The following is a 25,253-nucleotide window of genomic DNA, read 5'->3' as shown; positions in this document are numbered from 1 at the left end:
ATAGCCATTCCATGAAGCAGCCCCCCCCCCCCCAAAAAAAAAAAAAAAGAAAAAAGGTCATCTGGAAGTTGGGTGCGATATTAACGGCAACGTGAATGTATCGTTTAAGCAGATTTTCGGGGATGGTCATCTCGAAAGTGGCGGTAGTCTTAAGATTTCAGCTCGGCAGACGTGGCTTCACTGCTGCCTGGCTTCAATTCTGGAATTTCATCACGTCTCCTAAAGTGAAGGGAATAAACTAACTAGGGGAAGTTCGTCTATCGGGTGTCTGAATGTTGCGATGTGTCGTTGAAGTACTGTACGCCTCTTTAACTACGTCACCTGAATTGGCCGAATCGTGTTATATGCTCCCGAAACCCGAAGGCAGCTTCATTATCGCTTTGCAAATTGGTTCTTATTGCTGACTGATATGTTACGAACGGGAAAACCCTATTATTTAAATATTTAAATACCGCGGTTAGGTTCTTAAAAGCTGCATCTCTACTTGGAAGAAGTTACGATTACCTGTTGTTTGCTTTGGCAAAAATACTTTTTTTGCTTCGCCCAAGCACGCAGTTCAAGCCCTAACTTTCGAGTTGTAGGTCGGAAAGTCGACGCAGCATCCAGGATTTTCATGTCATATAGGTTATAACATGGCGGCTATGACAATTTGCCGGCTCCGCATTCACTTCAGGCGCATGCTGCTTGCAAAAGCATAACCTGCTCGCCAGATGTGCAATGCAAGTAAAATTAATTAAATTCTGGGACTTTACGTGCCAAAACCACGATGTGATTAAGAGGCACGCCGTAGTGGAAGACTCCGGATTAATTCTGACCACTTGGGTTCTTTAACGTGCACATAAATCTAGGCACACATGTTTTTTTTTTTTTTCATTTCGCCTACACATAAGTGCGGCCGCCGCTGCCGGTATCGAACCCACACCCTTGCAGCGCAATCGTGAATGCCTGATTGCCACCACACTTTATTGCAGTGTAAACCTTGAGACCTGCAATATCACTGCCGGACAGTTGTCCGTGTATGTAGCGCTTCGCGCGCAACGGCTTTAAAGTGACCGTATAGGCTACAGATGGCAAGACTGGTACGGTGATACAATTACAACGTCCTACCGCTGGACAAGAGGTCGAGGGTTCGCTTTGCAGCCGCATGGTCGCCAGCCTTCGGCAGTGCAAAAAAGTTTTAGTCAGCATAAATTTAAGCGCACGTATGAGAACACCACGTGGTTTCAGTTTAGTCTTATTCACCCTATACGACATCGTTGTAGCTCAAAGTGCAGCCCTAAGACGGAAAACCTCGTATATCGTCGTAGCTAGATTGCAAAATGATCCTGAGCGTTTTTCTTTCTTCTTTTTATGCAACCTAAGCACATGCTGGTTCAATGGTACGCGTCGATTGTAAACACGTAATTATTGCGAAGTGTAGCAGGAGATGTCGGTGCACACGTTATTAACCCATCACCAATTGTGTCATCTAGCCCATTCGTCAAACGGTGCGTCTCCTTGCGTCTACATATATACTGGGCTGTTTTAATAACGTAGAGCGTAATAGTGTGCATTCCTTTAGCGTCGTAACAATTCGTTTCACGTTTCTGGGAAGCAAAGGCCTAGTAATCCTGCCGCACAGATGCACGCAAGTCACCTTTATTACACGCAAGACTATCTGTTTAACAGTATACTGAAGTTTCTCTGTGAGCGGTGTACGAGTCCAAGAACAACGTAAGCACGAACAGGTCATATAAATTTGAGATAATCAAAAAACAATTACATATTACTGTTCACGTGGAAGTGATCACGTCTATCTCCACGAAAAAATCCCGTAGAGCTTTGAAAGCTAATCTATTTGTTTGGGGCAGGACCAGAGTACAACTACTTTTCGTACAGAGAAAGCTTTTCTTTTTGGTTTTACTTGTTTTTTTTTTGTCCTCCGCGATACATCGACTTGATTTATGTGAGGAGACTAATTGAGGTACGTGTCGTTTAGAAAGCAGATACGTTTTCTAACCGCATAAGCGTTTGTCGACCATGTTTGCACGTTCGTGTGAAATGTTTGTCTCGTTATGGGCGTATGGTGGCAGGAAAAATCTGTGCGCTCTTGCGATCGCTGCAGTTTGAAAATGCATCGTTATCAGCCCTTCAGTTTCCAGTTCCATTGTCCACTGAGCCGTGTGGACGATTACGTACTACGCTTTGACCTGTCCTGATGGGCTTTCCACGCCGTCAGGTGACCGGGCGCCTGCACCTTCACAAGGCCAGCCATGGGATCCAACCAGAGCCAGCTGACAGCTGAGGAGCTGCGGGACTACAGAGTGCGTTAGACTGCCATATATGACGATACGTTAATTAACTTGTTACTTTGTTCTGGTATAATGCATTGATATTGCACTGATACTCTAGCAATACAGCTATGTGGGTTTAAAGTCTGCACGTTCTCTTGAAGTTCTCTGTACATAGCTACCTCACCAGTTCAGGTACTGTTGTGTGTTACTTTTCTACACCAAACTGGGACGGTATTTGGTACCGATCTATTAATCAACCGCCGCAGAAGTCGCTGATCCCGGTGTAACGGTGACGCGACGACGTTCGCGGGCGACGGAAGACAAAAGATGATAGAAAATTATATGAACTCTAATGAAAAACGACACCAAGTAGGTCGAGCTTCATGCAATAGTCGACGTTAGTCCGGGGATTTATGCCATGACTCGTATATTTTAGTTTCTATACCCATACTTCTCACAATTAAATATTCCACTGATTGATTGATCGAGGTATCTTGAACCATTTGCAGCAACCTGCCTTTGGCGAAACGTGACCGTAAAAAAAAGCACAACATGTTGTCTATCGTATACAACGAGCATTCCTTTCATATCACCTTCATGTCACGCGCCCTGAATACATGTTACTGTTCCATTAACTCATCCGCAGCGACCGCAAGTTTTCGACCATTGAACACATGGTTTTCTTTACAGGAGCTGACATTCCTTACGAAAAAGGAAATTCTGCAGTAAGTTTATATAATTTTATTTATTTTAAATTTCGGCGCGTATTGTATGGTATAGGTTTTCAAGGAAGGAAAACAACCATTGTGCAAAGAGAAAGTCATACAATTGTGCTTATATACATGCTAGCCACCATGTTCCAAATGCTTCATGCGGTCACAACCGATGTGCGGTAGCAGCAACAAACATTTCCGTCTTTAAACAAAACATTGAGTTGGCGTTTGTCTATAGCTTCGCCGAAATAGTTTGATGTGACGGAACTGTGTATACCTATAGCTGTGATTGTTCATGGTGGTGTCCCTGCCAGGGCAAACTAGTTCAGAGCCAAGTTAACGACATGTAGCAGAGTTCACGGGTTCCCCACTTCGCGTGGCTATTGGCCGTGTCACGTGTCACCTCATAGCTACGTCAGCTGCTGTCATGCTAAATACTCTGGTTATCGTCATATCAGCGGGGATAATGATGTCTCCGACTGTTCGGTTAAGGGTGATCCGGCAGTATTTCAAAGGTGGCATAAGGTAGCGTTAAACTTATTTTATTGCATAATAAGCCAAGTCTATAGTAGGTATGATCTTTCTTGATTATGACTTTAGCGCTTACATAGGGCTCGCAATAAAGTTTGATTGATGCAAGGTGTTCAACATCGCAAAGAAAAAAAAAAAAGAAACATGGCATGAACCGTAGGACGACACGCTGTCCAATCGACAGGAGAGAAAAAAAAAAGCGTAAGCCCGCAGCAGATCGCAGTTCGGACTCACTGTGGCAGTTATTATATTTCGTTTTGAAAAATGATACCGACGGTGCGCTTACGCGCGTTTTTCCTTGTGCATGATTAACGTATACGCTTTGCAAATTTCACTTGTCCTCGTATCATATTAGTTTTGAGTTTTGATAGTTTTATGAAGGTATGCTAGCTTACAAAACAATAATTCCACCTAAATAAGGCTGTTTGGGATCCCGGTGAACTGATTTTAACCGATCTTGTTGAATCCATAAAGAACCGTGTGTTAGATTCAGATATTCTGATTACTCGTATGCCAGGCACGTAACTAAAAGAAAAGAAAGAAAGAAAAGAAGAAAAATGCACGTCTGGCTTGTCTTAAAGTACGACGCGCAATTGCCAGGCTTTCTCTGTATCAAATGCTTTCATGCCTCACGCAGATGTTCTCCCGTCAGTCCAGCTTATCGCACCTCTCAAAGCAGCCATGCGAACGCCGTTTGCACCCCCAGTGCAGGAATTGCCAGGCACCTTAAATCCTTTTAAACGGAAACTTTTTTAGCGACCTCTCCGGCGCTTTGCCGACCGTATAGCTGCTGCTGCTGTCTTGCTGAGTAGCTCACACACAGGGCAGCACTCGCATAACGATTAGGTTCACATGTAGCCTCATCTGTAATACTCCTGCAGATGCGCCGGTTGCCGGCTCCGATCTCTACCGAATAACGTTGTGAAACACCGAACAGTAACTATCCTCAGTGAAACAAGCATAGTCATTCAAGCGCATCATTACTTTAATATAGGGGAACTTTCCATGCCTCCTTACCCGGGGTTTGGCCCATCTGCATGGTCGGCATCTTGCCGTGTATACGACTGTGGTACTCTGTGATTGCGAAGTGGACTGAACCGGGAGATGGCGCGATGAACAGTGGGTCGATCTCGGAGGCAATGCAATTCGCGGTTGCGCGTGGATCACGTGGTACGCGTGGTTGGAGGAGTGCCGCCTCTTGCTGAGCATTGCACCTAATCGCTTATGCCGCAAAGCGTGCTTCGGACGATGAACAGTTCTATAGCATTAATTTACCGCTTCGAGGGAGCTTCGCTTTACATAGATTCCAAAATTTGCGTTGGATCTGCATAACTTTTTTTCTAATTTATCAAGACAGCTGTCGACTGGAGAAATTTGCTCCAGTCGACAGGGTATTAGGGTATTAGGCAGAAGTTACTAAGGGAGGCCAAACTAAGGCCCAATGTTCCAGGTGACTTTGCCCGTTGGATAACGGCCAGCAAATGCGTGAACTCATTGTTGCGGCACTTGCATCATACATGCGTTTATTTTATGATTTTTTGTTCATTTTTTACTACATATTCCTTGTGGCACATCCCCCGAATAGGAAAGAAAGAGTAACAGTGGTCGAACAATTTACGCCGCTGGAGATAACGTTTCGACAAGGGTGCCCGTCATCGTCAGGGCCCGGAGGAGGACAAGTCCCTTTGTCTCTAAACGTTATCTCCAGCGACATTCCTTATCCCTTCAAGCCTTCGTCTTCCTGTGAACTTCTGTATTCTTTGGTTGAGAGCGAGCTACTCCTAGAAACTCTGCCAAGGAAAGCAATCGTTGCCCTGACAATGACAAATCCCGTTATAGAAACATTGACTTCAGCCTCAGGCTTCCATTGTTCGTCCAGTACTGATCATATCTTTCTTAAGCTTACTATAGCGATCTAAGAGTTGAGAATACCCGAACATTTGATAACGTTCTGCCAAGTGACTGGGCAAATTTTTTTCCAGCGAGTACGCATGCTCTTTCATTTCTGCGGTAGTTCTGTCAATGCCCGACTATCCTACACAGGCGTGCCAGCAGCTCAAAGGAATGCTGCATAACAACTTCATTTCGGCATTTTCGTCCTAGCTGTGTCCTGTTCTTCCGCTGTTCATATCCACGTAGTTATGTACTAACTGGCGCAGGTTTATACGTATAATCCTTAAGTGCTGTCTTACGCTACCTCTGTGGTACGGTCGGAGCGCTATGGAACGCCCAACTAAAGATGCCATAAGCATCAAATGGTTCGGCAAGTCCTTGGGAGACAGATATCTTCTAGGAGCGCCATGTTGATGACTTCCGGTGTGTCGGGGAATATTCCAGGCGTCCACTTTGAGCAGGGCAATTACGGTGCCTGCCGCATATGCCCCCCTTCTCCGGTCCCCAGTTTTTATTTATTTACTGATTTATTTATACTGCGGACCTATTATAGATTTGTGCAGGAGTGAACGTACAAAACGTATTTTGCAGCAGATAGCGACAGTGCGAGGCGCACATTCGCCGAAGAAAAAAAAATTACAAACAAAAGAACACACACTCACTGAAGTACGTGCAACAATACGTACGTCATGCTGTCTTGTCGGTCCTGACGCAAACAAGCAAACTTCTCTAGTTTGTCGAAAAAAAAGTGCCAACGACTCAGAATTAAGAATATTGCTTGGTAACCTATGTTCCAGTTCTCCGCACGTCTTCGGAACATTATTAGCTTGAAAGTATCATGAACGAGCCGTAATATGGTCGTATGCACTTCTCATGATTGGTTTCGGCTGAACTGCGAGAATGTGGTTTAATTCAGTTACCTCGCTTTGTCGACATTCATGCCTCCACGATAGAGCGAGTGCAAGAACTTCATAAAAGCAACACGTGGGTCATTGCACATAGAGTGGGGATTCCTGTTTGTGTAGTTCCACCCAGCTCCTTACCTTCCCATTTTCGCGTACGCAGTGCCTTCAAACGATTCAAGGCCATCGCCGAAGGGGAGGTGTGTGCTGACAAGCACACCAGGATTCCCGTCAGGTACATCGAACAGATGCCGGAATTCAGGGTAAGCGAGCACGTTCACGTCTGATTTAGTTACCTGTTAGGCGTTCTGTTAAGGAGAGAGAGAGAGAGAGAGAGAGAGACAGAGACAAGAAGGAAAGGCGGGGAGGTTAACCCAATAGGTGTCGCCTGGTTGGCTACCCCACTTGTGGGGAAAGGGAAAGAGTGAAAGAAGGATAAGAAGGGAGGAGAGAAGGAGGAGAGGCATTGTGCGCGCACTCGGCGCATGGAAGCTGTTAAGTAGATATGTGTAAATATGTCAGCTGTCTCTTCTGCGATACTTTCTACTGTTTTTATCACTTTCATTTGTTTGCAGAACGGTGTGTCTCTTAGTCTAACTTTGCTCCCTTTTGTGCCCTACTTTACTGGTTTGTTGAACTACTCAAATGTTCGTGATATGTAACTATCTTCAGTGTTTTAAAGCAATAGCTTTCTTTATCTGTTCTCCCCACTTCGCGATTTGTATGTTTTTGGCAATTTATGGCCAAATTGGGACACTAGAGAGTTTTAGATAGGGGGCCACTACGCTTGCGTCCCCCTAATATAAAACTCTCTACTAAATGTAACTATAGTTCGCCACTTGAAGTAAATTAAAATGTCCGATGGTCAATTTCTAACCCTGGTCCCCAGCACAGAAACTTAATGCTCTACTCATTAGACCACGATCACATACCTGAAAAGGCAGAATAAACTCGTGCAAGCTAGCGCTTAAAGTTTCCTTATAAAAAGTCTGAGCGCGCGTATCTTCTAGTTGACGACGAATAAAGAAGGTACGGAAGGTATTTGTTCCCGGAATTCGCTGCGCGTCTCTCATCGTAGTGTGACGCGTTTTCCCATTTTCATCAGTCGTGCCTTTGTAGTCATGACTTTCGTCGTAACTGCGTCATTGTTCTTGCGAATGCGTCATCCCATTGTTGTCATTACAGCTGCTTCATTCCATCATCACGCCGTCGACGTCATACCAAAGCAATCATTCCGGCATCGGCATCACGTTATTGTCGTCACCAGACTTCTACACGTTACAGGGAAAAACTACCGCATTGCAATTAACGATTACGTCATTCAAAAACGTGATTGATTTCAGTGACCAACTACTGGCCCGCGAAAGTAACTGAGCAATGACTAAAATGTAATCGATTGCTTTTACGTTACTTTTAATTCCCATAATGTTTTTTAAACGTTGATCAAACGCAGAGAGTAGAACAAGCTGACAGCCCTTAGCGCGTTGTTTATCTTCAATAAAAACTGTTTGTCGGAATTTTACAATACGTAGCACAATACAACACAATACTATTTTGTTTCGATCAAAAAGTAGGAGGTTGTTGGTAAAAGCTGCTCCTAAGAGCAAGGAGCCCACAGCCTCCTCAGTACATTGCGGTTGGCGACAGCAGCAAACGTCAGACACTTCACTAAATTTGAAAACAGCTATGAACCAGATGCCAAGGCGAAAAAAAAAAAAAAGCTGAACAATATGAGAAGACTGACACCAAAACTTGCGTGCATCGAAGGAAGTAAAAGTAACGTGGCGATTCGTAACTTAAATGATTTATTTACGCAAAGAAAAATTCTGAGGTTTCATTGTGTAGTTCTTGAAATATCAGTTCCAGTTATATCGTGTTCATTCAAAAGTGTAGGCAGCGTACATGACAATTTTCTACAACCTTTTGTTTTTTGTGAAGCCATGAGCAGCTACTAGCAGCGACATTCAAAACTCTCTCTCTCTCTCTCGATGCGCGCACAAGGAGAAATTGCGATGTCGTAACGAATGAACACCATGCACAGAAATGTTTTAAAATTCGGCAGAACCCATCTCACAACGAATGTCGACGTTAATGCGATCAACACTGAAGCGATGTATGGACACACCGCATTGCAACCGCCGAAACACGTCGTGTATGAAGCCTGTATGCAGCCATGGCGGCTATGTCGCGTTTCCCTCCGAACACGCCGCGCCCTCTAGACGCCGCCACCAAGAAGCCTCCACGTGGCGCGTTTGTGAATGTCTGCTCAGACAAGATTGCCTGAATCAATATGACGGGTGTTCGACTCCGCCCACCACCGGAGAAATTCAAAGGATATTCTTTCGCCGTTAAAGCGAGGAACATACTCTATGGCACATGACCAGCGACCCAAGTATGCGTCGCAGAGGATCATTGAAGAGCGACAGCATACCCATTTTGACACTTAGTGACCCAAGTTGGCGTGAAACAGGTTTATTGAAGAGCTGCATATACAGGGTGTCCCAACTATCATGCACCAAGATTAAAAAAAAAAAAACAAGAAAGAACATGCAAATGCCACGTAGCTGGACAGAAAAGAAGTAATATCGTTTGCCGTCGCTTGGAGACACTCAGATTATGTTTTGCATTCCGCCTAATTACATAATTAGTCTTAATTAATTATTCGGCTTCTCAAATATTATAGTTGGATGAAAAGTGTGAATGAGACAGTTGCAGAGCAACGTGAAAAACTCCGGCGGCACAGCTTTCTTTTGCTCAGTACGTGCTACGTAAAAAGAAGCCCGCGAATACACGCAAAATTGCCGCGCGACTGGCCGCTCGAGGCACCATGCGTGTGTATACGCGGGCTTCTTTCACGCTCGGGAAAACACTTTTATGTAGCACGTATTGAGCAACAGAAAGCTGTATCGGGAATTTCTCATGCTGCTCTACAATTTTCTCATTGACGCTTTTCATCTAATTATAATATTGGAGAAGTCGAATAATTAATTGAGACGAATTATGTAATTAGGCGGAATGAAAAAAAAATAATCTGAGTATCTCCAAGCGACGGTAAACAATACCTTGGTTCTGTCCAGCTACGCGTGGCACTTGCATATTTTAAAGTCTTGGTGCATGATAGTTGGGGGCACCATATATCCAGTGACCAAAGTTAAGGTTGAAGAATGGAATTCTAGGGTTTTACGTGCCAAAACCACGATTTGATTTTGAGGCGCACGCCGTATAGGGGGACTCGGGATTAATTTCGACCACCTAGGGCTTTTTAACGTGCATCGATTGCACGCGGGTCACGGGTGGTTTTGCATTTCGCCCCCATCGAAATGCGGCCGCCGCGGCCGCCACCTCGGGCTTAGCCACGCAAAACCATAGCATCTGAGCCACCGCGGCGGGTGTTGACATAATAATTGATCCCAGTTTGGGGTGAACGAGCTTTACTATAGAGTGGCACATAAGCAGCGGCAACATGCCCAGTAACACAAGTAGGCGTGAACTGGTGTACGGTACATGCGCAGTGTCACATGCCCATGACCCAAGCTGGCCCGACGATTGGTTTCGAACGTGATTACCTCAGCACCGCAGCCCGATGATCTAGCCATTGTACCATGGTCTAAGTTGCCGGGAAAACAACAGATTTTTGGGTCACTGAGAAGCCCGCGGTCTCACCAGACTACTGTGCTGGGGTAACCGAGCTTGAAATCAATCGCTGGATCAACTTGGGTCAGAGGGTATTATTTGACACTTGGTATGCGCCGCGCTCTCCAATGGCAAACAAATGTAAATTAATCCGGTGTTTGGGCGGAATCGGGACTGCGTCAAATGTATTCAGACAAACATCTCTGAATGTGTATTCGCACAAGAACATATACATGACGCGTCTCTGAAGTGGCAATACACGATGTGTCGATACTTTCCTACATTGATACAAGGGTACTGCTTTGCGCATGTTGGTAAAAATTCAAGAAAAGTGTTACTTGCGCACCACTTGAAACGAGGACTAGAAACGGCAGACACAAGCGCAAACTTCCAACTGGTTTTAATGACATCTTGCTATTCCGAATGCACGTGTACAAGTCTGTTCTGTTGATTACACGTGCATAGTTTATATATATATATATATATATATATATATATATATATATATATATATATATATATATATATATATATATATGACAAATAGCCACTACTGTCGATTTGTATGGCGTACAAGCGTATATATATATATATATATATATATATATATGTGTGTGTGTGTGTGTGTGTGTGTGTGTGTGTGTGTGTGTGTGTGTGTGTGTGTTTTCACATGTGTGTATAAAATCACTCGACTTCCTACCATTAAAACCAGTTGAAAGCTTTGCGCTTGTATCTGTCGTTTCTAGTTCTCGTTTCAAGTGGTGCGCAAGAAACATTTATCCTGAATTCTTCATTGTTAATCGCACTAAAGTCGCCGCTCATCGTGGGATTAGTTCTACTGAATGTTATCGCATTTCGCCTCCGTCTAAATGCGTCCACCGCGGCTTGGATGAAACCCGCGGCCTCGATCTCAGCCGCGCACCACCGTGGGCTATCGCGTCTGGCACCTTACACAAAAGAACGTGCATTACTCAATGACTCGATGCTCGCGTTTGGGTTCTCTACAAAACTCAGCGCTTCATTGTTGTTTGCTTTGGCTCGGAGACGGTACTCACGCCAGGACCAATGAAACGGCGAAAAAGATCGTCAGTGGTTGATTTACTTGCATAAACGTCCGAAGTGACCACCGCTATTGAGCCGTATAACCGCGCCGGTTGAAATAATCGGTCAACATCCGTTGGAGCGTTCAGATGAGGAAACGAATGCCGAGCGCCCGGGCTCTCTTCGCCTGTGTGGAAATGTGCATCCGCGAGGTTGCCGCGTGGCACAACCCCGGGTGGTGCTCTATGCTGTAGTTGCCGCCAAATTCGAGTGCTGAAAGCTGCATCGCCTGTTACAGCTTGTCTCAACAGTAAATTATCTGGTTACATTTAATTGGTTACTGAAAGAAGAACTGCCGTTGGACGTTATCCAGCGAAAGATTAAGTGATAAATCAGTTACATAACTGCCAGAGATGTAATTGATTACAAGTAATTAATTACCGGCAATTCGTTACGTACAAGTCTGGTCGTCACGGCGTCGTCTTCACGGCATCGTCGTTACACCGGGCGTCGCCACTCATGGTCGTCATGCCGTCATCGCAACATCTTCGTCTTTATGCCATTGTTGTCATAACCGTCAGGCAGTCGTCATGCCGTTATGGTCGTTCCATCGTTTTCATTTTCTCCTAGTGATTCCAGTGTAATCATGCTGTTTGTTGTAATGTCATCGCCATCATGCCACCGTTGTCATTCCATTCGTAGTGACGTCGTGCTTGTACTATCGTCGTCATACGTGCCATGTCCATGATCGAGCTTCACGAGTTCATGTTGAGCTAGGTGTTTCTAGCTGAAACAAAAAACAACACAAAAAAAACAAAGGAGTTTAATATACTTAACAGAACAAATCGAATCAACAGAGATCAGCTATTCGCGACAGCGACGTGGCGAGAGACATGAAAACAAGAGTTCTCAAAAGCTACCAATTGGCACTTTCGCCCTAACGTTGAACCACTGACTGCGACCGCGAATCTTAGCGTTCCGCTTGAACCCCTCGTTGTTCTAACTGTACGCGGGGATACGACTGACGCGGGCGGGATATACGCGGTTGCGCTAAAGCTTCTGGCACCCTTAAAAGGTGTAAGATGCCGCGTAGGGCCTGTAATGACGTCACACAGGCGCCACTAGGCGGCCCGTTAAGAGCCACGCGAGTAAAGTTACATCACTTTCATGTTTGAGCACTGATATTGTTTTGCTCGTTTAATTCCCTCCTCTCTCTCTCTCTCCCTGTCCTCTTTATGGCACACACGCACACACACACAAACACACACGCATACACACATACACATGCATACATACATACATACATGCATGCATACATACATACATACATACATACATACATATATACATACACACACACACACACACACATATATATATATATATATATATATATATATATATATATATATATAGCATTCGAGTTACAGAATGGGTGACAAGAGAAGGGAAGCGCAGTCGAGTACGGCAGAAAACAAGGTGGGGTGATGAAATGAGGCAATTCACAGGTGTAAATTGGAATCAGCTAGCGCAAGACAGGGGTAATTGCAAACTGCAGGGAGAGGCCTTTGTCCTGCAGTGGACATAAAACTAGACTTATGATGATGACCTAAATATATTCGGAGCTCCACGGCAACGCCAACGGCAAAAATTCGCCCGAAGTGTCCATATATGTGCTGTCACAATAATACGTCCAGCTGCGTCACGTGGTCTTGGTAAGCACGCTTCTTCAGAAAACGAGGAACAGTTACATGGTTGCAGCCGATCGTTCAGGCATATCAATGTATAAGGCTGCTTCGTTTTAGCTTCAACAATGGCTCAAGGTTCCTGTGTAAGTTTTTCTTGAAACAAACCGTGTAAACTGTAAATTATTTCTATTCCTAAAAGCCATGAAACTACTTTTCTAAACACGCATAGAAGTTTATTTCACAGGTTTAAAAATGGCACAGCAAAGTCAGCTTTAAAACTAACTTGTACTCCTATATTCATATTTACATAAACATTCTTCACAGGTTTAGCTTTCACCTCACGTCCTCTGAGGTTTCACATGCTTATGAAACGCTTCTGGCATTTGAATCCCCTAAAGAGCTTTCTCCTGGACGAGTGCGTTTCAGAATTCGTGAAAACCTTGTAGGACGCTAGTACCCTTAAAACGATAAAGTTATACAGGCGCTTAGAACCCGCCGCCGTGGCTCAGTCAGCTAAGGCTGCGCTGCAGAGTACGAGGTCGTGGGATCGAATCCCGGCCGTGGCGGCCGCATTTCGATGGAGGCGAAATGCAAAAACGCCCATGTGCTTGCGTTGTAGTGCACGTTAAAGAGGCCCAGGTGCTCAAAATTAATCCGGAGTCTTCCACTACAGCGCCTCATAATCAGAACTGGTTTTGGCACGTAAAACCCCACAAAGAAGGCGCTTAGGTGCATTCGCGAAACGGAGCCGTCATGCCGTCCGGCTATCACATGCGCAGCCCCGCGGCGTGAGGAGGCATCCAGAGACGCGCAGTGCGTTCGCTTGAGAAAGCGACCAATACCAAGTGGACGCGCAGTCACACACCGCCCGATTGGCTCTGTCTGCGCCAGGGCCTGCTGGGAGAAGCGGCGAATAAGCGTGTTTCTGCTATGCAGCTGTGCGCATAACGCAGTGCGGTGCGTATACGCTGGTCTGAGCAGAACGCGCAGCTTAACATCCACGTTAAGCCTTTTCTAACCAATGACCCAAGTCGGCATAAAAGACGTTTTTGTAGAGTGACCCAAGTTGGCGTGAAACAGGTTTAATGAAGAGCGGCATATACAATATTCAGTGACCGAAGGCTTTAAGTCAATAAAAGAGAATAAACATTATTCAAGATCTTCATTGAATGGCCTACATAACCAGTAACCCAAAATGACATAAATGAGCTTCATTGAAGTGTGACACACCAAGTTTCACATGATCATTGATCCCAGTATTGGGTGAACGAGCTTTACCGTAGAGTTCCATATAAGCAGTGGTAACAAGCCCAGTAACACAAGTTGGCGTAAACTGATGAGCGGTGCATGCGCAATGTCACGTACCCGTGGCCCAAGTTGGCCCGCCGATTGGTTTCGAACCTGATTCGCTCAGCAACGCAGCCCGATGATCTAACCATTGTACCATGGCCTAAGTTGGCGGGAAAACACCAAATATTTCGGTCACTGGGAAGTCCATGGTCTAACGGGTGCAACATCACACTGCTGTGCTGAGGTAACCGAGTTTTAAAGCAGTCACCGGACAGCGTTTCCAGAGGGAATTACGAGAGTGGAGCGCAAAAAAAAAAAAAAAAAAAAGTTGTCGCAGTTTCACCTAAAGGCGAAGCATCAATTGCGACAGCAAATTTGTAGAGAGCTATACGGAGTAATGATATTAGCTTTATCAGCTGTATAAACTTGGACATGCAGCAGCACCGGCAACACGCAGAACGGTTGTCGACGCCGTCGGCGTTTTGCCCACGTTCGCTCAAAATGCGTGCGGCGTTGGTGACTGTTGCCGGAGCCTCTGATATAAATAGGCACTTGGTGCCGCAGCTAAACGTCGCCTCCCTTCCCTTCCCTCCCCCCCCTCCCCCACGGCCTCTCGGGCGTCGGAAGAAGGCGCGTTTGCTCTACATATATGGTTATTGTAAAGGAAGAAAGAGACGCCTACTTCTGCAGCCCTTAAGGGAGCACGGCGCAGAACGCGCGTTTGTGTCCACTGTGCGTTCACTCTGAGCCGTGCTCCCTCAAGGGCTGCAGAAGATAGCGCCAACCTTTCCCTTTCCCTCAAGAACCACTTACCGACCGTGAAAGCGCGCGCCCCTCGCGCCCTTTCACTCGCACATACAGCGTTCGGCGCGCGGCGACGATTTCATCTCCATTGACGTCATACGGAACCTCACGGCGACGGCGACGCCGACGGCAGAAATCTGCTTTTGAGTGTCCATATAATTGCTATCGCAATAAAAAAAAACACAAAAAACTTGGACAAGAGAAGGAACACGGTTTACACACCGGCTGCAGGCAAGAGTCATACATGACACGTCTCCGCAGTGGCAAATACGAAGTGTCACTACTTTCCTGCTTCGCTAAGCGCATTAATGTCGCCGCTCATCGTGAGATTTAGTCAAGATCATAAGACATAGTTTGAGAAACTTCGGCAGTTGAATGGTGAAGAAATGTACCTTGCGTATACGGCATGCATAAATATATAGCATACATGTACCTCAATATATTCGGAGCTCCATGGCAACGCCGACGGCGAAAATTCGCCTGAAGTGTCCCTATATTTGCTATCGCAATAGTATTTGCAGTAGTATGTGCAGCACAGTATGTACAATAGTATGTACAGTTGTATGTGCATGCAATAATAGTATGTACAGCATAGTATGTACACCATAGTACTTACAGCAATAGTATGTACAGGTCTCGATAAGCAGGAAGGGCACTGCTTCGCTTAAAACGCTCCCCACACCACGTCGGATGCGCAGATCTTTTTGTAACCCCTTCAGGTTCTCCTTTGTGGACGCGACCTTTTTTTTTGTCATTTCTGTGCACTGGTATCAAGGAATAGAGCGCAAAGATTAAGCTTAGAGTAAACTGATAATTCTGTTAACCTATATATTACTTCCATTTTATTTCTGAGTGATGTGTATCGTCACAGAGTACAGCTTTGGTGAAAAGCACTACAGTGCTTTACGTGACTTTTGACGTGGGGCATGTTGGTATCAATCTCGAAATATATTTTTTTTCTTTGAAAGGCTTGTGGTCAACAAATAAGTTGTGCATGTAATTCGAGTGTGTAATTCAATCCTGATTATGAAGAAACGTAGCACGACTGACATTGCAATATTCAAATATTTAGTTACTCTGTAATTATGATGACTCATCATAAAATGCGCAAAGAGTCATTCTTCTACCTTGATTTGCTTTCAGTGGAGTCTTATGCAACCTGGCATAAAGTCATGTATGTTTCACAATTGCATGGACAGTCGATCATAATTCGTTCCTGAAGGCGGTAAAATCAGGCTTTGTCAAAAGCCATAGCAAAAACAAAGTTACATCGTTTCAGCCGATCTTTCACGCATTCCAATGTAGGGCTGGTTCATTTCAGCTTCAGCAGTGGCTTAAAATTCGTGTGTAAGTTTTCTCGAAACAAACCGTCTCAACTGTAAATTTTCTATTCTTAAACACCATGAGACTACTTTTCTAAGGAAGCGCGGAAGCTTATTTCGCAGTTTTAAGAACAATACAGCAAAGTCTGCTTTAAGACTAACTATTACCTATATATTAAGGCCTGCATAACCATTCCTCACATGTTTCGCTTTCACCTCACGTTCTCGGAGGTTTCACGTGCTTCCCAAGCGCTTCTTGCATTTGGATCCCCTAAACGGCTTCCACCTGAACTAGTGCGTTTAAGAATTCGTAAAAACTTTGTAGGACGCTAGTAGCTTTAGAACGATAACAGTTATACGGACGCTTAGGCGCATTCGCGAACGTAGCTGTCATGGCGTCTCTCTATCGACGGCGCATGCGCGACTAGGTGACAAGGCATCCAGAGACGCGCGGTGCATTCGCCTGCGAAAGTGGCCAAGCCAAGTGAACAACGCGCAGTCACACTCTGCCCGATTGGCTCTGCCGGCGTCAGGTCACCGTTTTGTGGCTTCCGCTGCAGGAATAACCGTTGAGCGTAAACACATTATACTCGGGGACAACTTTTCTTGGCAGTGCAGGGAAAGCTATGGGGCCGAAGCGCAGAGTCTCCTTACGCGACAAGAAAGAGTTCCCTAAATTCATTAATAATTTTCACATTTCCCTAGCTCAAGTATATTCTACTTCATTTGTTATATTATGTTCACAATGCTATGAGAAGCCGTGCATGGTGTACTATAAGTGTCGTGCTGTTTGAAAAATAATTTCTTACATTTATTTATTTATTATTTCTCGGATCACAGAACATTTTCTGAGCACCTGTTCTGCACTGTAAACAGGGTGCAGGCTCATGGACAATCGAGCTGAGGAGCCCGTCTGAGACATACCAAAAAAAAAAAGAAAAATAGTTTGGTGAGAACGTAGTTGTCACGAGCACACAAGATCTTCATAAGGCATCTTCAACGGTAAAATCAATATTTCGTCAAATTTCAATAGACATCCAGGGCTATATCGGAGGTTGTGAAGACGGACAAGGGGCGTACACAGCGTGTTACAGAAAACCGAAACTGGCACCGAAAGCAGCAGCTAGCAGCCGCACTGCTTGGCGGAGTAACACGATTGTGCCGAAGCTCCGCACCCTCTAAGCCTTTGCTTCACTGCCAAGATAAGTTGTCCCCGAGTATATAGCCTGTTCCTGCTTTGCAGCTGTGAGCACAACGCAACGTGGTCCATATACGCTGGTTTGAGCAGAACGCGCTGCAAACGTACAGCTAAATATCCATGCACATACATTTTCTTTGGTCGCTAACAAACGTGGATGGTATTCTTTCGGTCTCATCTGCAGCATTGAGGTACAACCAAGGAGATTTTCAAACCTCCTTGGGTGCGCGAAATTCCAAAATTCGTCATTCAAGCAACACTAAAACTCCAAGAAAGCAAGAGTAAAATATCAAAAAGAACTATTCATGTACCCAAACATAAGCGCGCAAAGAATGTCTCTCCGGGCATCGGCACCGAAATCACACAGTCCAGTAACTATCGGACGGTGCAACCATCACACTGGTATGAAAGAGTTCACGCTAGTCTATTCATGCATGCATACGTAAGAACAACACGGCCCATTATATCAGTCCGTTAAAGAAGCACAACGTAGGGAAGACAAAACAGTAATTTTACTTGCAGCATATAGCCTGCTAACCTGTGAATATTAAAAATTGTACAACATTCCAATGGGGGAGGGTAGTGAGAGCAAACGTTTTATCAAAGTTTGCTCTGGCCGCACGCCTTTTATGGGATGCATACGCACTTTATCAACGATCATTTATCTTTGAGCTGACAATGCAACTCATAATTTTTAGAGCACGGTGACTTTTTCAGTGACCTTGTTGCCGATTTCGCCTGCTTAAGGAATTTCTTTGAATGAACTTGCTCCACTAGTGTGGCGACTAGCGCTGACAAAAGCAGCCTGGCACATACATCAGAATTTTTTTTGTGTGGTGTGTGATATTGCGCCGCCCCATCCTTCAACACCTATAAAAATTTTTCGAGAACTGAACATACTTTTCGTAAATCTTAACGCAACATTCGTAAAACCGTAAAGCTAGATCGAATTTGTAAATTTGACGAGGAATTCTAGACAGATGGCAGGTATGCTTATAAGCACTCTATGGAGAGCCGAATCATATAAAGCAATAGCAACAAATGTCATTTGCATGAAAGGTTAGTGTAGCAGTTAATTAGTTACAGCTTTCCTGAACTATCCACAGCTGAAACTTTGCTCCATAGTATCCCGCTACTACGTGTGCGCTTCGCGCTAAGTTTCACCGTTGAAATCAGAATTTTGAAGTATTAAGTTCAGCTTGTCAAAAATGGTAAGTGGGGGGTCTGTATAGGGTTAACTTTAACGAAAACCATCCTATTCGTGTCTGGTGTTTCTGGCTTCCCACGTATAAAATCTCGGCCAATTGCTATATACTTAAGTGATGCAGTAAAAAAAGTTGTCGCAGTTTCACCTGAAAGGCGAAGCATCAATTGCGATAGCAAATTTGTAGAGAGCTATACGGAGTAATGATAGTAGCTTTATCAGCTGTATAAACTTGGACATGCAGCAGCACCGGCAAACGCAGAACTGTTGTCGACGCCGTCGGCGCTATGCCCGCGTTTGCACAAAACGCGTGCGGCGTTGGTGACTGTTGCCGGAGCCTCTGGGGGCGGCTCGGTTTTCGACGACATCAGAACGGGACACTCGTCTAGCTGCGTCGGAAGTCTTTACCACCTTCTCGCCTCGCAACGTTTTTACATAAATACGCACTTGGTGCAGCAGCTAAACGTCGCCTCCCTTCCCTCCCCCCCCCCCCCTCCCCCCCCCCCCCGCCTTTCGCGCGTCGGAAGAAGGCGCGTTTGCGCTACATATATGGTGATTGTAAAGGAGGAAAGAGAGAGAGAATAACATTTTATTGATTGGACAGGAAAGGGGTGTTGGGAGCGGGTGGGTGGGTCCCTATTCCGAGACTCCACTGGCCAGAGCTGCTCGCCGGGCCTGGTCGAGTAGACCCCTCTGGGTCTCCAGGTCCGCGCCGGCGAGGATGGTCTCCCACTGCTCCCTATTTGTGAATTTGGACCCCAACAGGGGGGAATTGAATTTTGGGGGCCTACTCGTGCATTCCCACGTTACGTGGGCGAGAGTTGGCTTCCCCCAGCACCATGGACAGTGGCCTGGATAGGCCGTAGGCCAAATGGCATGCCACAGCCCGAGGTGCGGGTAGGTATTCGTCTGAATTAGTCTCAAATCCCGGGCATCCGCTCCGCTCAGACTCGGATGGGGCCCCGAGTAAGTTCTGCGTTCCAGACGCTGATGCTCAAGGATGTCGCGTGGAGATGTCAAATGATCGAATCGGGGTTTCTCGGGCTGCACTCCCGCTCGGCAAGCCAATTCTCGAGCGAGAGCATCTGCCCTTTCATTGCCCGCAACCCCCACGTGGCCCGGGCACCAGATGACACTGTGCGTTTCCCGGAGCGTGTGACCTAGTATGCGTAGGGCACATGCCGGTACTCTGCCTTGCATGAACAGGCGACAAGCCACCTGTGAGTCCGTGAGGATCACAGAGGGCTGGCCGGCTGCATCTTTGGCCTTAATTGCCATTGCAACGGCGGCTGTCTCCGCCGTGCCTATGGATTTGCTCCTAATTGTCGCGCTAATTTGGAATTTCGATCGATCCATCGAGCTTGTGGCCACTATTACATGGCCACCTGGCCCCGGAGCTGCATCTGTGTACAGCGCTTCAGAACAATTTCCAAATCTTTTTTGAAGTTGGTGTGCCCGAGCCTTGCGCCGGCCCTGGTGGTAAAAGGGGCTCATGTTTTTGGGAACTGGGGCCACTATGAGGTTTTCGCGTATCGCTCGAGGTAGAGCCACTAAGTCTTCCTCGCAGTAGTGCGGTCGTACGGGGTAGCCTAATGTTTCTAGCAGCTTTCTCCCGGTTGGGGATAAGTTTAGGCGCTCTCTTTGCGATATTAATACCGCTGCCTTAAGTTCTTCGAAGGTGTTGTGCAACCCCAGTGCACATAGTTTAGCCGTGGAGGTGCTCATAGGGAGTCCGATGGCAGCTTTGTAGGCCGTTCGTATAAGGGCGTCTGTCTGCTCCAGATCCGTTTTACACAACTCCTGGTAAGGGAGGCTGTATGTAATGCGGCTGATGACGAAGGCGTGAACAAGTCTCAAAGTTTCGGCCTCGCTAAAGCCGCTACGATGCTTCGTCACTCTTCGTATAATTCTAGAGATTTGTTTGACTGTCGTTCGGAGAGTTCTGATTGTTTTATCTGCGCGCCTGTTACTTTGAAGGCGAAGGCCGAGTACGCGCATTGTTTGTGCCTCTTTGAGCTCTTCGCCATCGAGCCGGAGCGAGAATTGTGGTTTGCGGTACCCTCTGCCGTGAATTCTGATGAATTCAGATTTCTCCGGCGCGCAAGCCATACCGCCCTTTACTGCAAAGTGGTGTACTGTCTGTATTGCTTCTTGTAGCACGCTTTCTTTGTGCCCCAGGGATCCTTCTGTTACCCAAAGCGTGATATCGTCTGCGTATAGCGCGAATTTTAGGTCTGGTATTTTTTCCAGTTCTTTAGCTAGCCTGTTCATGCCCATATTGAAGAGCAAAGGGGATAATATTGAACCCTGTGGGGTTCCACGATTGGGCATCTCGAGAGTTTCAGATCGGACTTCTCCTAGACCTATTGTGGCTTTTCGGCCCGTTAGGAAGGATCGAATGTAGTTATAGGTTTTTTCTCCGCACGCCGTACTGCTTAGTTCTTGCAGAATTAGGTCGTGTGCTATGGTGTCGAAGGCGCTTTTCAAATCTAATGCCACCACTACGTGTTCTGCTCCTGTTGGGATGTTGGTGATAACCTCGTCATGCAGTCTTAGGAATATGTCTTGCGTGGATAAATGCTGCCTAAAACCGTACATGCTGTCAGATAGGTAGTCGTTTTCTTCTAGGTGGTTAGTTAATCTATTTAGTATGACTTTTTCAAATAGTTTTCCTAGACATGAAGTGAGAGATATGGGCCGAAGGTTATACAGGCTGCGGGCTTTCCCGGCCTTTGGTATAAGAACTATGGACGCTTCCTTCCATTGCGTCGGTAGTGTTCCCCTGTCCCAAACCTGCCGGTTAAAGTAGTCTGTGAGCTTTTCTAGATGCTCGTCGCTAAGGTTTCGTAGCATTGCGTAAGTTAGTTTGTCTGGACCGGGGGCGGTGTTCCGTCGTGCGGATTGCGCCGCTGCGAATAGTTCGGCCTTTGATATCGGAGCGTCTAGCGTCCCATTTGCGGGGCCATTGTACTTCCGTATGACTGGAGCCATGGTTACCGTGCCGATGTACTTTTCCCGAAGTAAGCTTATGAGGGCTTCGTTCGAGCCCTTGAACTCCTCGGCGAGTGTTATTAGGGTCCTGTTAGTGACCGTTTTTGTATTCTCCGGCTCCAGCATGCTTCGCAGTATTGCCCATGTTTTGGCTGTCGTTAGTGTGCCTCTCATGGAGTCGCAAAACCGGACCCAGTTTTCGGCTTCCAGTTTCCTAGCATAGTCGTTCGCGTTTTCAGTAATTTCAGCTATTTTGATTCTCAGTTTCCGATTTAATCTCTGCCTTTTCCACCGTCTGGTGAGGCCCCTCCTGCAATCCCATAGGTGCAGGAGATGGGTATCAATTACGGGGTTTTCCGTGGTAAGGGTGATTTGTTTAGAGGTGCGGGCGTGAGCCTCCCGAATGTGAGCAACCCACTCTTCCGCGTTATCTAGCCCGTTGTCGGGGAAGGGAATGTTTCGATAAACCGACCAATCCGTGATTGTTACTTTCCCGATGGTGCGTCTGATTTTTGCCGAGTCCATTGATAGGCTGATAATGTAGTGGTCGCTCCCTAAGGTTTCGTCGAGATTTTGCCAAATCACACTGTCCGAGTTGAGGGTAAATGTCAAATCGGGGAAAGTATCTCTGCTGACGCTATTTCCAATGCGTGTTGGAGCCATTGGAAGCGTTTCTAACTGCAAACCGTATCTCTCTGTCACCTGTAATAGTAGCGCTCCCTTGGTAGTGTCCCGTTTATAACCCCAGGTTGTGTGAGGGGCGTTGAAGTCACCTAAAAAGACTAGTCGGTCTTTCCGTTCTAGTGAGGAGATCGTTTCTGCGAGGATATTTTCAAAATCCCCTCCTTTCTCTTTTGGCGGGCTATATATGTTTACTATGATGGTTGTGGCCCTACCTCGTTTGTTGGCATGTATTTTTATAATTTGGTGCTGCATGGCACAGTTTTGTGCGTAGTGGGTACTCGTTGCGACGTCCCTGGCCACCAGTGTTGCCACACGTGGATAATCGGGGTTAAAAATCGTGTAGTATCCGCGTACCTTAACTGGTCTGGTACCGATTTCTTGTAAGCATATGATATCTGGTTTGATCAAAGCCGCGTTTATAAACTGTTGCATGGCCGCCGCTTTTTTGTTGAAAGTGCGGCAATTCCAGTGCCATAGTTCGAGTCGGTCTGATGTGCATGTTAGGCTACTCGCCATTGTTCTCGCTTTCTGTTGTATTCAGTTGACGCGGCCGTCTGCTCGATGGGGCGCCCGGGCTTCCACTCGTACGTTTACGCACTGTTTGTTTGAAGCTTGAGATTGATTCGTCTACATAGCTTTTAAGGTTTTGGAATTCTGCGTATAACTGCTGTTGGAAATTCTGCATACTTTGCATTTGTTGCGAGATTTGCGCCAGCACGTTTTCTATCGGAGTCTGAGCTTTTGATGCCGGTGCCGGGGATGTCGTTGCCGTGCCCGCTTTTGCGGTGCTTTGAGAAGTGGCAGAATGTTGTTGCTTTAGGGACGCCAACTCTCGTTTGATTTCCTGCAGGCTCTCTCTTAGGAGTTTGTTCTCGGCTATAATTTTTTGATATTCTGGGTTATCTGTTATGGGAACAGCAGGGGTTACCACTCTCGCCCAGCTTACCTTCGATTTGTCGAATTTCTGCGAGTCCTCCACCCTGTGTCCGGGAGTCTCGGGTTTCGGGGCCCTAGAGGATTGGAAGGTGGGAGGATCTGGGTTTTGTCTTCTTGTTGACCTAGATCTGGACCTGGAACTGGATCGTGATCGGGATCTGGACCTGAGTCGATGTCTTGTCTGGGAGTCTGGTTGTGTGTCGGTGAGGGTCGGCCATGAGTTTCGTTCGGCATCTTCGGAGCTGAACCACCTTGGTGGCGCGGGCAGTTTTTGCTTTGCTGCGTCTATTCTGGATTGTCGTTGCTTTCCGGTCTTGAGTGAGCGGTTGCTTGTCGGTTTTAGCCTTTTCTTGCATTCGCGGTCTCCCGTCAAATGTCCTTCTCTGCATGCTTTGCATATGGGGGCGCATTCGTGATCAGGTGCTGGGTTCTGCGTTCCGCACGTGTGGCACACCACTATGTCCGGTTGAGGGCATACGTCCGAGCGATGACCTATGTCGTGACATATCTTACATACTTGTGTGGTATTCTTGTAAGGATAGCATGCGAGCTCCCCACCTTTGTAGTAGACGTATCTCGGAGTGATATCTCCGTAAAAGGTGATCACGGCTGTCTTCGTGTCGCCCAGCATGCGCGCGTTAAGTATTTCTACTCCTTGCGTTCGTATTCGGAGATTGGCCTTGAGGGTATCGGGGGGCGTACGTGGTTCGAGGCCATGTATGACCCCCTTATTCGTTCCTTCGCTGGTCGCCACGTATGTGTTTACTGCGTACGCGCGGTCATTCAAGTTCAGTTGAGCGATTCGGCGAATTTTGTCCGCCACTTCTTGGCTTGGCGTTGACACAATAAAAATGTTCGACCCGGGTTTGATTCGGAGTAGGAACTGGTCTCCGCTTACTTGACCATTGCAGGCCGCAGTCACTGCATCCGCTAGTTGCGGGCTGGTGAAGTTTTTGACGGGCAGTCCTTGGTGTGGACGCACAACGATCTTGAAGTCATCTCTGGGAAGAGGGGGCAGTCGCCGATAGTTAGATTTCCGTTTCGGCTTTCCGGGGGCCGGTGTGCTCGACGTGTGGTGAGCCGTCGATGTTCCGGCGTTTTCCGAGTAGCGTTTCTGGTTTTTTGCTTGTGCTAGGGCTTTCTTCTGCCTGAGCGTGAGCACTGTTTGCCAGTCCCCATCCGTCTGCTTGGCGTTTTCCGTCCTGTGGGTTTGCGTCCGAGGCTCGTGCGAGCCGGGAGGGTCGTGCGCGTCAATTTCCTGGCAGTCCATGCTGTCCCGGCTGTTATCCGGAAGCTCAGAAAGCCTGGTGAGTATCGGTGTCGTTTCAGGAGCCGCCGAAGTCGACATGTGCACGCGCGAGCACCGCACACTCGCCGGCGCGTCGATGGCCGCGTTCCCGGCGGCGTTTGGGTTAGCGAGGCGCGCACGTTGGTGAACTGCGTTAGCGCTCGGAAAATAAAAAGTTTCAGTCACTCACAGGTCTGGTTGGTATCCTCTTATACTGGTGAACTTCACGGATCCATTGGGAATGGTGAAAATGGTCGTACTTGCAGAATTCCGCTTGAAAAGCTGAAAAGGTGAGGAGCTCATCTGAGCGCGTCCGCGCTCTCCCGCAAGCGACAGCGTTTTCCAGGAGGAAGAACGCCTACTTTTGTTCCTCTCGGCGCCGCGGGGTGTGCTTTTCAACACCGCCCGTGAAAGACCGCACCCCGAATTCGCGCTGCCCCGTTTTCATACTTGCGCGACCGTAAACAGCGTTCGCCGGCGTGCGCGGCGACGATTTTCTCTCCAATGACGTCATACGGAACCTTCACGGCGACGGCGACGGCCGTAAATCTGCTTTTGAGTGTGCCATATAAGTGCTATCGCAATAAAACACGAGAAAGCACGCTGCTCGTAACACCCAAGAAGCCGCGGTAAAAGCGGTTGCAGCACTTGGGCCACGCGGGCTTCCAACGCGTCTACGGCTCCTCGCGAGAGCACACCAGCGCGCCTCTATCGGGATCTTCGCTCTTGGCTTCACGCTGCCTGTGCGGCCCAGCCCTCCGCTGCTTTCCACTACCCATACTTCTAGTTCACTGTAGTGGAACGGAGGAGGATTAAGTGGATGCGCTACTTTTATTGCGATATGCAATTATATGGACACTTC

At 46.9% G+C, this 25,253-nt stretch overlaps 1 protein-coding gene and 1 long non-coding RNA gene across 4 annotated transcripts in view; one reads left to right on the top strand and one right to left on the bottom strand.

The window, feature by feature from the left end:
* The window catches only part of LOC119431387 (calcium and integrin-binding protein 1), a 71,486-nt gene that overhangs the window by 15,654 nt on the left and 30,579 nt on the right, over window positions 1–25,253 (top strand). For all 3 annotated transcript variants that reach the window (XM_049657724.1, XM_037698872.2, XM_037698871.2), the window contains exons 2-4: window positions 2,219–2,303; window positions 2,964–2,998; window positions 6,476–6,575. In XM_049657724.1, coding sequence (XP_049513681.1) covers window positions 2,253–2,303; window positions 2,964–2,998; window positions 6,476–6,575 — 186 coding nt within the window. In that variant the 5' untranslated portion in view covers window positions 2,219–2,252. The remainder of the gene's footprint in view (window positions 1–2,218; window positions 2,304–2,963; window positions 2,999–6,475; window positions 6,576–25,253) is intronic.
* LOC125940953 (uncharacterized) overlaps window positions 7,170–25,253 on the bottom strand; it is a 40,943-nt gene continuing 22,859 nt past the window's right edge. Inside the window, exons 2-3 of the long non-coding RNA XR_007464112.1 lie at window positions 11,446–11,773; window positions 7,170–7,583 (exon numbers count right to left, since the gene is read on the bottom strand). This is a non-coding gene — a long non-coding RNA (uncharacterized LOC125940953). The remainder of the gene's footprint in view (window positions 7,584–11,445; window positions 11,774–25,253) is intronic.

Source organism: Dermacentor silvarum, chromosome 10 (assembly GCF_013339745.2).
Source record: "Dermacentor silvarum isolate Dsil-2018 chromosome 10, BIME_Dsil_1.4, whole genome shotgun sequence".
Taxonomy (NCBI): Eukaryota; Metazoa; Arthropoda; class Arachnida; order Ixodida; family Ixodidae; genus Dermacentor; species Dermacentor silvarum.
This window is presented reverse-complemented; position numbering and strand designations above follow the sequence as displayed.